The sequence below is a fragment of the Electrona antarctica genome, assembly GCF_951216825.1.
Source record: "Electrona antarctica genome assembly, chromosome: 9".
In the NCBI taxonomy this organism is placed as follows: domain Eukaryota; kingdom Metazoa; phylum Chordata; class Actinopteri; order Myctophiformes; family Myctophidae; genus Electrona; species Electrona antarctica.
The window spans coordinates 20,318,275-20,334,700 of NC_136790.1; the positions used below are offsets into that span (position 1 = coordinate 20,318,275).

General features: G+C 45.0%; 1 protein-coding gene across 1 annotated transcript in view; it reads left to right on the forward strand.

Moving 5' to 3' along the window:
• Positions 1–6,777, forward strand: part of LOC306929869 (threonine--tRNA ligase 1, cytoplasmic-like) — a gene marked incomplete at both ends in the record, with an annotated part of 21,694 nt that extends 14,917 nt beyond the window's left edge. Inside the window, one exon of the mRNA XM_079510601.1 lies at positions 6,637–6,777. Within this exon, the coding sequence (XP_079366727.1) occupies positions 6,637–6,777 (141 nt within the window). The remainder of the gene's footprint in view (positions 1–6,636) is intronic.
• Between the last annotated feature and the right edge of the window lie 9,649 nt (positions 6,778–16,426).

Here is a 16,426-nt window from a genome sequence, read left to right on the forward strand (position 1 = left end):
TGTCGTTTCTGCTTGAGAGAGACCAGATCCAGGCAGGAGGAGGGAACTTGTGAACTCAATACCCCCCCCCCCCCCCCCGCCCCCCAAATAAATAAATACATTCCTGAAAAGAATATTTTTGAAACATTTTCACAACACAAATCATGTAAGGAGGAGGTCCCTGGCACAAAATATTTTCAGACGGGGGGCCTGCATGCCTACATAATAATAAATAATAATTTGACAGGCTATTTTGAGAAAATTAAATATATATATACAATTTGGGGTCCTTTGAGTGGCCTGCCCTATACCACTGGCTTTAGTAGATGCAAAATCTGACAATTTGCAGAAGAAATACGACAATGTGTGGTTGTGTGTGTGTGTGTGACAGATGAGTGACGGGTATTACACACAATCGGATAATTCCGTATAGCTTGATGTTACCATTGCTCGTTATGGGGTTAGATAAATGCTCGGACTGCCCTGAAACGGGCGGGCGCGCAGTCAGAACACTGACACCCATTCATTCACCAAGCTCAGCTGTGGAGCAATACACACACAGATGGGATGGGGGGGGGGGGGGTGTTGGGGGGGGGGAGCCACCAGTACTTACCATTACTCATTTATCTTTAAACGGCTGCATTTAAGCACAATTATCTCTATTGCGGAGACCATCAGGCCAGGATGACACAGGACATGTGTGTGTGTGTGTGTGTGTGTGTGTGTGTGTGTGTGTGTGTGCTGTTGTAGACAAGAGGGAACAGAGGGAAGCTAAATTGAGTTGATAAACTTCCATCTATTTTCCTTGGTCAGAAATTGCTGCGTTTAGACACGACTCACGCACTTGCAAACACAACAGATGCTTTTATGGGTGTTCTCGCATGTTTTCACAGCTTTGAATTGACTGCGGCTCTTATGTTAATTCACCCTAATGTGCATGTTGAGTTGAGCGCCCTCCCATAATAATCCCACGCTGGTTTTTCGAGATGCTTTCGCCGTCCAAAACAAGACAGCAGAGAGTTGGGTGTTGTTTGCGGCCGATTCTACAAATCTTCTAAATCATTAGCTCTCAGTTTTCTCACACTTTCAAGATGAATAATATATATATATATATATATATATAGAATAGCCAAGGCAAAAATCTAAAATTCAGCATGGGATTCGAATATGAAGCCCTTTCTAAGATGTAGGAATTAAACGCGATATTTTACTTTCTATATCAGAATTCTACATCTCATGTCGTAAATACAATCAAGTATACAGCTACAAATGACGTATACAGTGTTGGGGTAAAGTTTTAAACAAGCTTTTTTGTAAGACTTTTCTGTATTGACTTGTTACTTTAAAGCCTTCAATTTCCATTCCGCTGTTAGTAAATAAGTCTAGGCTACTTTGCATACTTATACTGAGTAATCGAGTCCTAACATTTCAACCTCATTTTATAGAACCAGACAATGTAATAAATGGCCACTATTATATTGCGCAAAATACACAAACTTCCGAGTGTGCATTTTCACGCCCACATAGTTAAACAAACACTCAGGATTTTGGGGGGTATATTTTCCTAACATCAATGTGTTGTATGTACATTAACGTGAATACCACACCACCACTCAACCGTAAATGTAGGACATCATTTCAAATTAACCCCCTAAAAGAGTTGCGGCTAACAGGCAATCAGGCCTCATTGTGGCGAGACATGGACACCGCCCAAAACCTGTTCAAATGAGCTGTACAGCGTCTATAGAAAGTGCTGGCGGTGGCCAAGGCGTTCTCATAACAGACCGATGGGTGCAGGAATGTGTGCAGGAACATGCATCAATGTGATGACTATTCTTCTTCCACGGCTTCATGCCCGGAGGCTTGTTCCAATACAAAACAATCCAAAGCTAGCAGCTAGCTACTAGCCTGGAGGCCCTGCAGACAGGCAGCCAGCCGCACAGGTGCAGCTCGCTCTGGTATCTCTCAACAACAAAACCTCGACCCCTGTGACACTCCAACAAAAACACATGAGCCATCTCCTCCTCCGCTGATGGCCAAGGTTGCTCTGTCTTTCCACAAATGTATATATTTTTTAAATTCTTTTCCCGAATTTTTCATTTTTGTGGGGGCAGATTGGCAGTTACGGCAGACCATCACACGTCCCAAAAAAGTTAATAAAAAAATGTTCGAATGTTCAAAGTTTTATTTTCATATCATGAACAGATCTTAATATAGCAACATCACGTGCAGTCAAAGTCTTGTATGCCTAGTTTGAAAACATTGCTTCCTATGATAACCAGTCATTCTGACAGAACTTATTAACATTAAAACCGGGGAAAGCATCCGTGTCATTATCGATTTTTGCGTTGGCTATTAAAATAGCAGATATACAAGCTCACAGTGCATCACTTCACGCCGCACTGCAGGCTTGCACATCTGTATTTATTCATTTTTTAATCTTGAAAGTGTGAGAACTACTGATTTAGAAGGCATTTGTAGAATCGACCTCAGGTCTTAATGGATTTACAACCAGCAAATGTTGTATTTCTTTATTTTATTTTTTAATTGCATGCGCAAATACACAGCTCTACAAAATCGCATCACATCACGACGGGGAAAAACATAGAGAATGAAACATAGACAGTCAACACCCCCCCCCCCCCCCACCCCCCCATGAATCTACAAAACAGGATCCAGTTGAATGTTTGGGTGGTGGTGGTGGTGCACGGTACAGGAACGGGGGGGGGGGGGGTAAACGGAGGATGTTGTGACGTGTGTGTTGAGTGAGCGAGGGGGCCGTCATGTCATGTGCCCGCTGGACATTCCTGACACTGAGCCACCGCTGCCATTTCTTTGCGCTGGGTGAGATGTTTTGAGAAGACGCTCCCCCGCCCAGGGGCTCACCTGTTGAGGCCCCCCTCCCCTCCCCCTCCTGTGACAGCCAAACAAATAGCTTCCATTGGTGGCTGGGAACGACCTCTGACCTCCAGCCAGGCTTTGAGGTGATGTGATGTGTGAGGAGGATGGGGGGGGGGGGTGGGGGCCGGGGTCAATGACACCCCCCCCTCAAGCAGCTAAAGCGCTTATGTGTTTAACACCTGTGGCTCCAAACCGCTGAGCTCCGAACACCACCGCCGCCATTGTCCCCCAGATACTCCGCACAATGGGCGGCCATTTGTCACGACCTGTCCGCTGGATGAACGCAGCGACACGTGTTGCATTTATGAGTGGCTGACAGGAGATTCATGAGGGAAAAGAATGTGTGTGTGTGTGTGTGTGTGTGTGTGTGTGTGTGTGTGTGTGTGTGTGTGTGTGTGTGTGCGTGCGTGTGCGTGTGCGTGTGCGCGCGCGTGTGTATAGATAGATAGTTTACCAAGTATCATACCGGTTTGAAAAATATCCCGAGATTACTTGATGTACTGTATAAGCTACAGTTTGACGTAAAGGTCCACGAAACGTGTGAACTAAAATGTTCCCAAATCTGAATGTGTTCTTCTGTTGGAGAAGTATACGCAACAGAGGAAGCTGATCAAAGGAACCAAACACATGGTCCCCCCATGAAGTTTTTTGAGGTGGGACTTATTGTGTTGGTGAACAGGAGACATCTGGAGCTCTCCTCTCCTCTCCTCTCCTCTCCTCTCCTCTCCTCTCCTCTCCACCTCCAACTTCGTCCATACCCTGGCATCCAATCAACGGTGTCGGCCGCATCGGAGGGCCACGTTCCAATCCAACATGGAGACATCAACAGGAGACATCTCCTCTCCTCTCCTCTCCTCTCCTCTCCTCTCCTCTCCTCTCCTCTCCTCTCCTCTCCTCTCCTCTCCTCTCCTCTCCACCTCCAACTTCGTCCATACCCTGGCATCCAATCCAACGGTGTCGGCCGCATCGGAGGGCCACGTTCCAATCCAACATGTGCCGCTCATCAGCCCCCAGCGGGAGAAAATTACAGCACACTCATGCATGAGTACACTGAATCTGAGGCAGATAGTCACACACCTAACTCCTGCCTCACTGAGGATTTACAATGACTAACTCACTGGAACCTTCTATGAGCAAAATATCAATATCATTAAGGGCCTTTCAAACGGGAAGCGAGGAACGCACACGTTGTTGCCTGGATCAACGACAGGTCTGCTACGGGCGCGGAGAAGTCGAGGGGCAACATCACAAGCGTATTTACGTGTAAGGGCGGCTGTTGCTCAGGAGGTAGAGCAGGTCGTCCAATGATCCCTGGGTCGGCGGTTCGAATCCCGGCTCTATGTCCACATGTCGAAGTGTCCTTGGGCAAGACACTGAACCCTATACATTGCCTCCAATGAGTTGGTCGGTGTAAGCTTGCCACCATTGGTGTGTGAATGTGGGAAGTGAGGGCGCTGGCGTCGACTGTTCGCCCCAATGTATGAATGAATGAACCATTGTAAAGCGATTTGAGCACTTGGAAAAGCGCTATAAAAATGCAATTCATTGAGCGTGGTCCTGTGAACTTGTTGCGCACGTGCTTGTTTCGTGCACACGCCCGCGACTCACCAGACCTGGATTCTGTTTAGCTTCTTTTTTTTACGCTTGCGTTGTTGCGCCCCTCTTGAGCAGACCTGTAGCAGACCTGTTCTTGATCCATGCGACATGTGCGTCCATCGCTTCCTGTTTGAAAGGCCCTTAATGGTGATACATTGCATTTTTCTCTCTCTCCATCTGTCTCTTTCACACGTGCGCGCGCAGCACACACACACACACACACACACACACACACACACACACACACACACACACACACACACACACACACACACACACACAATTTTGCTCCAGAATCACCCACATTCTCTGTCAACTCAAGGCCTTAGTTCCCTCGGCTCAAACTGTTGAATGTGAAACTGATACTGTATGGTTAGTCATAATTATAACTAAGGTATAGTCTAAATAATACATGTCAAAATTTGGAGTCAAATCGAGCTGGCTTGTTCATGCTCCAAAATTAGGTGCATTAATATGTAAACGCATATACTAATGTACTATTGCATTCCATTAGTATGCAAATTATATGCACATACTGGCTTGTTAACACATAATTTGTCACATGTATATACTTTGCATATCGTCTCTGTGGAAAGCTCATATGTCCAAAACTATAAAAAGTAGCAGATCTACAAGCTCAAAACGTGTCGCTTTGGCGCCACATTTCGAGCTTGTGGATCTGCTAATTTTAATGCTTTTGTGTGACGCTGTAGTATCATCAAGTACGGCGTTAACTTATGGAGAAAAAAAAACTTCAAATATGGAGATAAGAGGTTTCTGACCGACAGCAACAACATATGCATGCCGGGGAAAAAAACTTCCCTGCATTGACATGCATTGTGAACTTAGTAGATTGCTATTTCTTTTTCAATATTTTGGACCCTATATTCGACAATCTAAAGACCTACAATAACGACATGCCCCCCCCCCCCCCCCCCCCCCCCAAAAAAAAGGTATACTAGGCCAGGTGGAAAGTGGTTCAACTCTCGGCGAAGTGAACAACATGTTATTGAGGTTCTGGACCCTTTCAGTTCAGCCTACAGCATACCACCAGAAACACGCAGCTGCTTGTATCAAGCTGATGCAGATGTACGACATACAATGGCGCGCGATCCAAGACCAGACAGTGCTCTCCTATCCCAGCCTGCCACAAACAACAGCAACACCTGCGTGTGTGAGCCTGGGAGGGAGGGAGCGTGTGTCATTCCTTGGCTTCGGCCTGTGCGTGCATATGTGTGTGTGTGTGTGTGTGTGTGTGTGCACGCGCGCGTGTGTATGTGTGTGAGAGTGTGCGAGCGTGTGTGTGTGCTGTTGCTTCAGGAGCCTTCAGAGTGCTCATGATGAAGCAGGGAACATTAGGTCATCCGTTGTGTTGGCGTTCCCACAGCTGGGCCAGGCTGCTGCTGACGTGCTCCCACAAAGGGTCTTGGGAACCATATAGGGGTCTTTGTAGGGATTCCAGGGGACCCTGCCTTGCTGAACCCCTTAAGACCCACGAGGACCCCATTCTACAAATGTCCTAGAATCGTGTATTTGGCAGCTGACCTCCATCTCAAAATATTGTGCTCCATGCAGGAAACCCCTAACCTGACTCCGCCAGATGGGGCAGCAGAGAGTACACTGCGTTCCCCCCTCCTGCTCCCATCTGGGAACTCTCAGCCTGGCCTGGCCAATCAGCAGCAGCTATCCCGCCTCTAGCTGCTGCTGATTGGCCAGGCCGTTTTGTGGCCGGGCATCAAGTCTGCCTGAGAGTTCCCAGATGGGAGCAGGAGGGGGGAACCCAGTGTACTCTCTGCTGCCCCATCTGGCGGAGTCAGGTTAGGAAACCCCAGCAGCAAAATGTTTGCTTTAAAATATAGATTTGCACAAATTTTCATGATTCAAAAAAAAAAAAGCTGATCTACAAGTCTCGCAAGGCACGAAGTGACATGATATGAGCTCATAGATCTGCTATTTTTGAATAGCCAGTGTATACAATGATGCCGGTTCCCGGTTTTAGTGGGTTAACTGACAGTATAAAGGGGTAACTTTTATATACATCAAAATGTTCCATACCCATGACCCATGATCTTTTTTACCTAATGCTCGCTGATCCGAAGATAGTTCGGACAGGACAAAAGTAATACGTAATTGCCACCAAAACTCTTTTGACTTCTGAAGGCCTTCATGAACACCAGACCCCTCCGACTCAACAATCTGCCCAGCAACACAGCGGCTCGCCACCGAGGCAGTGCACACGCAGCCATGCAGGGCTGGTTTCACCACCACCTGGATATCCCTTCTGTTCGCTCTCGATTCTGACCTTGCCCTTAATTGGGACCTCGACCTCTTCACCCCCTAAAGTTAATAGTGTCTTTGGGCCAGCTTACCCTGCAGCGAGTTTTGCGAAAATCTGCCCATCAGCTCTCACATGTTTACCTTCACCTTGAAGTCAGTCAGCCCTTCAAGGCAGCATACTGATCATGACCTTTTATTGTCCTCGTCGTGTCTCGCCTGAACGCGACTTGGTGACACACAGAGACAATGATGGGAGTGCAGCATAACACATGTGGAGGAATACACTTCATAAAGTAAAGTAACTAAGTCCATATAATCTTACTTGAGCATTTCCAATTTCCAATGCTACTTCTACTCCACTACATCTCGGATGCAAATATTGTACTTTCACTCTACTACGTTTATTTGAAAACTTGAATTACTAGTTACTTTGTAGATATACATTAACCACTTCAACCCCATACACATTTCAGGCATTTGAAAATAGAAGCATACGTAATGTCATGAACTGTGTACTTTTATTGTGTAGTTATGTTCCTAGTGTTTCCTGTCTTCTCTATTTGTCGTTGCCTGCCTTGTCTCACCAGTCTGTAACTGCAATAGGCCTATCTCACAGCCCCCTTTCCACACCCCCTTCCGGTAGATAGTGGTGTCATTTAACATTAGCATTTACACGTTTTTTTCTCTGGAGAATCTAAGTACATTTCCTAATGTAAAAATGTGACAGACCAATATTATTATGAAGCAAACCAGATGGTAAATCAGCTCGAACAGATAGAACAAACCTTACCTTGAGAAAACAAAAGTTGTAGACTTCTTAAATTACCTCTGTTAACATGTAGTGTCTATGGAGTGACATCACGCTATCACCACTAACGCGGAAAGGGGGCGTATTAAGGGGGCGGGGAAATTATGTGAGATAGGCCTATTGTATTTCACCTGTGGCCAGTTCAGTCTCAGCCAATCATGTGTTTGTAGTTATGTTTCACCTGTGTCTATGTAACGCCCGGGATTCGAACTCGGGTCTACCGCGTGAAAGTCAAACTCCTTAACCACTAGACCAAAGGGACGTCCCTTTGGTCTAGTGGTTAAGGTGTGACTTTCACGCCGGAAACCAGAGTTCGAATCCTGGGCGTTGCATTGGTGCCGTGACCCGGATTGGGTTTTCCCGTGGGAGGAGGTCAAAAGGGGGGTGAGTGTAGCAGAGTGGCTCAGAGCCTCAGCCTGATGGCCTCAAAAGTATAAAATCTCCCCTCATCCATAGGGATATCCCTTTGGTCTAGTGGTTAAGGTGTTGGACTTTGTGTGTTGGACTTTCGGGAAACCCGAGTACGAATCCCGGGCGTTGCATCTAGTTGGTCTGTGTCTATATACGCCTCCCTGTGTTCAGTGTTCCCTTGCCAGATTTTAGTTCTTGTTATGTTAGGTTGTGTTCCTGCCTGTGTATGTATATGTCCTCTTATAAGCCTGTTTAAAAATACTGGACTTGATCTTCCTGCCTGACGTGTTCTGCTTCTGCGTCCTCACCTGACACGCACCGTGACAAGCAAGCTCACAATGCATTGTGAGCTTGTATGCAAAGATTTGTATACATTTGAAAACTGGAAATGGGACAACTCGACATAATGAGTACTTTTACTTTTGGTACTTTAAGTACATTTTGATGCCAATACTTACCCTTACTCGGGTACATTTTGAATATTCAGACTTTTACTTGTAACGGAGTATTTACAGTATTGATACTTTTACCTAAAGTAAAACATTTGAGTACTTTTATTTTCCACCACTGCACACTTTAACCCTCTCAGTTCCGCTCCCTGCTGAGCAGACCAACCTGTAGGGGTCACTAGTGGTCAACGGGCAAAGGTCAAAGGGCAAAGGACATGAAGTTTAGTGCCAATTGGTTTATGACGGTTATTCTCAACCTTTTTCATGTCGAGGACCCCCAGTATCACACTCATTGGTCTCCTCAGTGTTTATTTATCTCTTGAGTGCGTACAAATGTGGTTCCATTTGTACATTCAGAGTTACAGTATCAGACCTATATAGCAGTGGTTTTCAACAAGAGGTCCAGTGGTCCTAGAGGGGGTTCCAGGTCCTAGAGGGGGGTCCAGTGGTCCTAGAGAGGGTTCCAGGTGGTCCTCAGCTAAATGATGGAGAGTTTGTAACCAAATGGACCGTTTATAGATCTTTAAATTGTTAAACATCATGCATTACTTAATTTACAAGAAGTCTCAATTATATAATGTAGAAGAATGGTTATTTTGATGAACATTTGCTTGTTATCTCTCCTATGATACCACGAACATTTGCTTGTTATCTCTCCTATGATACCACGTCAAGACAGCATGGAATTGTGGACAAAAGCTTATCCAACGACAACAAAATATTCAAGTTTTGGATCCGAGAGGCTAAATGTCATCAAATGGTGGTTCCGTGGCTCAAATGCTGAATAAATAATGGGCCTTGATATGAAAAGGGTTGGAAACCACTGCTATAGGGTCTGTCCGGACCCCCGGTGATCATAGACTGTGGTCCGGACCCCCGGTGATTCTCTGTCCGGACCCCCGGTGATTCTCTGTCCGGACCCCCGGTGATTCTCTGTCCGGACCCCCGGTGATTCTCTGTCCGGACCCCCGGTGATTCTCTGTCCGGACCCCCGGTGATTCTCTGTCCGGACCCCCGGTGATTCCCGGACCGGACATTTGAGAAACCGCAGTTTATGAGAATCCTAGCCATCTGCTCTCCACTTATTTTTGGAACAGTCAGACTTTGACCTTGATCGTGACCTTGACTTTTGACCCTTTCCGCCCGAAAATTAATCATCCCTCCAGGGGGGCAGCCGGTTGATCATTCCATTAAAGTCCACACCATCTGTTCTTAAGTTATGAAGCTAACAAACAAACAATCATGCAAACAGGGACACTGCTGCAGGCACGGCATTCAAGCTTTCATCAAGACCTAGAAACAGTGCTGGAAGAAGTACTCACATTTTCTTTTACTTGAGTAAAAGTATCAATACCACCACGTAGAAATACTCTCTTTAACTTACAAGTAAAAGTCTGCTATTCAAAATTGACTTGAGTAAAAGTACAAAAGTATTAGCGTCAAAATATACTTGAGCACTAAAAGTAGAAGTACTACTAATTGTGCACAATGTCCCATTTCACAAGTTTCTAAATGTATACAAATCCATTGACAATACCAGATCTACAAGGCCAAGTGAAGTTAAGTGGTTTTATGTGTAATGTAACTAAAGTTTTCAAATAATTGTAGTGGAGTACAAAGTACAATATTTGCCTCCGAGATATACGTGGAGTAGACTGTAGAAGTAAAAGTACAGAAAATTGGAAATATACTTTCCACCACTGCCTAAAAGCAACACAATTTCAATAGGATTCACAAAAGACTGTTGAGGCAAAGCTCTGTTGGGGTTTATTGTAATGCATTCCATTATTAATATTGTTTTTAAAAGAAGCTAATTGGAACAAGTTATTGGATTGTTTGGACAGTGCATGTCCTTAAATGGAACAATGTGAAGAACACATGCTGTGTGAACTGTGGACGCATTACATTTTGGGGTTAACCACTCAAACCCCAGATGGTTGAGAGTAGTCCCTCAGGGCCCTATGCTAGTGTATTTTCAGTTTTCTATTGTTGTGGGGAAAGCTTTCACAGAAAATAACAGATCGACAAGCTTACAACGTGGATGCTGGAGTTTAAAACGCACGCACGCACGCACGCACGCACGCACGCACGCACGCACGCACGCACGCACGCACGCACGCACGCACGCACGCACGCACGCACGCACGCACACACGCACGCACGCACGCACGCACACACGCACGCACGCAGCATACACAGAGCACCCTCCCCCAGCCAGCCCTGCTCGGCAACCACCGGTCGTGATGCACGTATACGTACGAGACAAATCAGAATCAAATTGGTATATCCAACAACAAAACAAACGCTATATAGGCCTACTACGGTATACCATCTTCTGGTCAGTCCACTTGAAGTGCTGGCTGGGCGAGAAATATTGTGCTGTGAATGATGTTTGGCTAAGGGAGGAGATTGTGTATTTGGAGAGTGTATTGGGAGTACAGCCGCTCAATAAATATTTGATGACGGTGCCACCTCTATCCTCCCCGCCCGCACGGAGGCCTGGAAGCAGATCATCTCCTGACCTTCAGAGTCAGACACCCAGGGCCAGATGAATTATTGAGAGCTAGCGCTGTCAGTCACGCCTGCCAGCCACCAGCTCCAGGTGGAATACAGAGAGAGAGAGAGAGAGAGAGAAGGCTATCTTATGATCGCATCTCATTCAGCTGTCAATCAGCGGGCAGCCACCTGCTGATTGGACGATTCTGCCTGGCAGAGAGAGACTCGGAGAGGAGAGGAGTCATTTTTCCAGTTCGACAGAATGATCTTTTGGCGCAATTGTTATGAATGTCCGTCCTCCTCCTATAAGCCCGATTGATTCGTACTTCATCTTTCAGCTTGCAGGTCGGACAGTTTTTTTTTCATGCTCCACAATGTCGTTCTTTAAGACAGTGATCTTTCTATCTCTATAGAGGGTATGCGTGTGACATCATCATCATACCCTAAAGTTATGCGGGAACGCCTACTGAGTGGCATTTTGTTTTTCAGACAATACATCCAAACAGAAACGTCCCATCTGATTGCATTAAACCACGTTAAAAGACATTAAACTCACTTTGCCACTCGATTTGCCACTCTACTCACTTTATGCATGCACATACTAGGGCATTAAGCAACTAGTCGACTAGTTTACTAGTAGTAAATCCACTAGTCGACCTTGTTGGTACTAGTTGACTATTTTTTTATTTATTTTTTCCCCCAATTTTGTAGGCCTCAAGATCAGGTAGATTATAGTTTTAGTCACCAATGTACACAGTTTTTAAATGTACAAATATTTATTTAAAAAAAACATAACATAAACATAATAGGTTTTTGATTGATTGATTGAAAAATGTATTACCAGTTTGCAGAATTACAGTACATTTCAAGCACAAACTCAATACAAAGGCTGTTAACTGTGAGTGGACGACCCAATTAAGCATTACACTTGTTTCCAATAGGGTCCACAATGTTCAATAAAAAAGGTGGTTAAACAACTAGTCAACTAGTCAACTAGTAAAAATGACTAGAAGTGAATGCCCTAGCACATACCCTCTATCCATACCGTCTCTGTCTCATATGGGCTTTGCTCAAGGCACCTCTTTCCAAGCTGCATAATGCATGCATGTGATGGTGATGATGATGTGCTATCGGTGATTTATTGCATTGTTCTACCTTTCATCTGTGGACGGGATTCCTAACTGCTTCCCATATGAATGGCTGTCTTTTGATATGCCAAATGTTTCCACTGCACTCGCACAGACTTCTGCTGTCGTCTTTTTTTATTAGCTCTTTCTTGGCCTAAGATGTGATCTGCTCTCCTAAAACCTGTGGAATGTTGTTGAAATCACATTCTGAGTTATGAGCACTACAGGGGAGGGAGTAGCTTCAGCTGGATATGTTAATTATATAATACACTCGGTTGACCGGGGTACACCAGGGCTCTGTACTAGGTACAATAGTATTTTCCTAGTGAGTACACCTTTTTTTTAAAGTCAAGGACCCCCATAAACTTACATACAACATACAAATGGAACACAAATGGACCCGTCCCGTCCCGTACCAGCCCATTTGTGTTCCATTTGTAGGCTCTCAGAGTTACAGATCTATAAGGGTCCATTGGAACGCCCTCAAGGAACCCTGAGGGTCTCCTGTACTCCACTTTGAGAACCTCTTACAACAAATAGCCGAACTACAAGCTCATGCACTACTTCTGCTACTAGATCTGCACTAGATCTGCTATTTTCCATCCTGGGGGATTGTTTCCATTATGGTCCTATATGTATTAAATTCATCAACATAGCATACAAAATGTGCACATCATTGTCATCAACAAATACAAAGTAGTGACTATTAGTACAAATGAGAATTGGAATAGGGTTAATCCAGTTGGAATGCTCTGCAACCTGCTAAGCTCTATAAACCATTCTCTGCTAGCTTTGTCACCCTGCGTTTAACATTAAAACAAAACACATTTTTACACCCTACATTTGGCACCAATATTGACAAGAAGATATGACAGACAGCGTTGAAAATCGGACAAAGCCTCAACACAGTAAGACACAGTAAGATAGATGGGCTAAGCTTTTGTTTCACTGCAGCTCAAATGTCATCATCGAACATATCTTAGTACTCAAACTAGTTCTCACTTTTTGTCCAGAGTTGGACGTTGTGAGGGAGGGAGGGAGGGGGAGAGAGAGAGAGAGAGAGAGAGAGAGAGAGAGAGAGAGAGAGAGAGAACTCTGTTAGAAGTAAAAGTAAAGTATTCAAAAGTTTACTTGAGTAAGAGTATTGGCATCAAAACATACTCGAAGTGTTGGTGAGTGGGAAACCTTTTAAAAATGTCTAAATGTACAAAGATCCTTTGAAAATAGCAGATCTACAAGCTCACAGCGTGTCACGCTGTGAGCTTGTAGATCTGCTATTTCCAAATAGTCGAAGAACATATAGGGCTGAAGTGGTTCATTCATGTTTTGTAATAATAATAAAAATCAAAGTAATTATAGTAACTAAGGGTTTTAAATAATTGTAAAACATATTTGCCTCTGAGATGTATAGTGGAGTAGAAGTAAAAGTATTGAAAATTGCAAATACTCAAAACAAAAAATAGGCCTACCACAAAATTGTATTCAAGTACAGTATACTTGAGTATGTGTACTTGGTAGTTACTTTCTAGCACAGAGCGAGACACTGAGACACAAGAGCAGAGTATTGAACTGCTTGTGACCTGCAAAGCTTTGTTTGGGTGGAGGCCTGCAATTTCACCACTCAGCTGTTAGACGCTGCTGTGTTTGTTATGGAGTTATCATTATAGGTCTATGTGCGTACGGCCGTACGCTTGTGTGTGTGTGTGTGTGTGTGTGTGTGTGTGTGTGTGTGTGTGTGTGTGTGTGTGTGTGTGTGTGTGTGTGTGTGTGTGTGTGTGTGTGTGTGTGTGTGTGTGTGTGTGTGTGTGTGTGTGTGTGTGTGTGTGTGTGTTGTGCGCACGCGTGTTTTGTGTGCGTGCGTGCGTCCCCACAAGAATGAATGTGATTCAATGTATGCTTTGATCGCTGAACCACACTCTGTGCGTGTGTGCGTGCAAGTGTTTTTGTAGCATGCATGCGTGTCACTGTGTTTGGGCCCTGAGGCTGCTCTCCAGCACAACTCGCATGGTGTTGCATATGATACTTCCTCGGGCCCTGGCCAAACACCACCTGATCCAACACCCCAACCTGATCCCCTCTATCCTGTGGGTTCCCTTTCTCTCCATCATCCTCCTCCTCCTCCTCCTCCCCCACACAACAACCTCTTCCCATGTGCCGGACATTTGTCCGATGTTCCGCCCTTCTCCGTCTATACCCTGTACGTTCCCAGCTGCCTGCGGCGGGGCTCAACTTGCAGCTGATCGGCACTTTTGCTCGGTTTCAGCTGTGGCTGTGCATGATGTAGCTGCGTGACCAACTGCTCCGAGAGGCCTAGCTGCCTCTGAGAGACAAGGGGATAATAAGAAAAATATGTTTTAGCTGCAAAATGTGAAATGTATTTTTTATGTTGGTGTCAGCTAGTGATTGTCATTGTTTAACGCAGACGGCTGACACGGCATCGGGGAGTAATCAAATACAACATCCCCCTCACACACACCCACCCTCCTCCGGGGAATAAAGAGAAACAGCGCCAACAGGTGGATGTTGAGGCAAAAGCTATATCGGCAGCAGCTAAAGTGGGTTCGAGTTTGTACCATTTTCTATACACTCTTTTTTTGGTTTCTTTTGTTGCTATTCGCCCTGCTTTTCTCAGCAAAACGTTTAATTATTCAAATGCATTCCCCCCCACATTTCTGTTGTATCTATACTGACTCACCTGCTGGCAGTGAGGAGCCCCCACCGGGAAGACGTAGTCTTGGACCTTCGTACTACTCTTCCCGCCCAACACTCCCTGCCGCCCCAGGAGTATGCGACTACGTGTAATAATGGATTGCATTTTTATTACACTTTTCTATGCACTACGTGCTTACTCAAAGCGCTTACAATGGTCCATTCATTCATACATTGGGAGGTGAAGCGGCGAACAGTCAACGCCAGCGTCCTCACTTCCCACATTCACACACCAATGGGGGCGAGCTCACAACGAACAACTCATTGGAGGCAATGTGGGGTTCAGTGTCTTGCCCAAGGACACTTCGACATGTGGACAGGAGGAGCCGGGATTCGAACCGCCGACCCAGGGATCATTGGACGACCTGCTCTACCTCCTGAGCCACAGCCGCCCCAATAATGACAAATGTCACCCTTCCCCGGCTTCCCTCCCCCGAAAATGGGCCAATAGCGTTCGTATAGATGTGGAGTGGATTTGAACCCCCAACAAAATCTGAGGCTGGGGGGAAAAAAGCCTTGTGTTTTTTGGACCCTGGTCATGCAATGACTATACAGACCAGACTCAAACTGGCTTCTGTGATCTAATGACTATACAGACCAGACTCAAACTGGCTTCTGTGATCTAATGACTATACAGACCAGACTCAAACTGGCTTCTGTGATCCCCCTAATGACTACACAGACCAGACTCAAACTGGCTTCTGTGATCCCCCTATACAGACCAGACTCAAACTGGCTTCTGTGATCCCCCTAGTGATCAATGACTATACAGACCAGACTCAAACTGGCTTCTGTGATCAATGACTATACAGACCAGACTCAAACTGGCTTCTGTGATCAATGACTATACAGACCAGACTCAAACTGGCTTCTGTGATCAATGACTATACAGACCAGACTCAAACTGGCTTCTGTGATCAATGACTATACAGACCAGACTCAAACTGGCTTCTGTGATCAATGACTATACAGACCAGACTCAAACTGGCTTCTGTGATCAATGACTATACAGACCAGACTCAAACTGGCTTCTGTGATCCCCCTAGTGATGACTATACAGACCAGACTCAAACTGGCTTCTGTGATCCCCCTAGTGACTTTTAAAAGGATTGCCATGGGCACACTTCCCAGACACTGCTCCTGCTTTGACGTATAGCAAATGTTGTTTCTCCAGTTTTTTGTAAGTTTATTAGCACATTTCGATGCTTAATTTTTATATTAGCCTTTTATTGGTCAATTTATTAGACTTTCCTGTTTCTCCTTGAGCTTCTTAGGTAGTGTGTACTGTGTTTATGAATGTTACATGTCTGTCCCTGTTATTGTCTTGTATTTGTTGTAACTGGCAGAGCTGTGTAACATTATTTGCCTCTTCACTTGGCCAGTTCTCACTTGTAAAAGAGACTTTAGTCTCAATGTGGCTTTTACTGGTTAAATAAAGGTTAAAATAAATAAATAAATGAAAACCCCTAGACTCTGAGCCGGTGATGGGCAGGTACTTTTACCACAGCACCACACGAGCACCTGCATTCAGTGATTGATCCACTTTCAACATATATATTGAGCTATTCGGCAAATGTTCTGTATTTATAACTCAAGTGGTTAAATAGACCACCCACTACTAAGATTGATTTAAATAATAATACTGTACTGCAATGAGAAAAGTATGCCGTGGC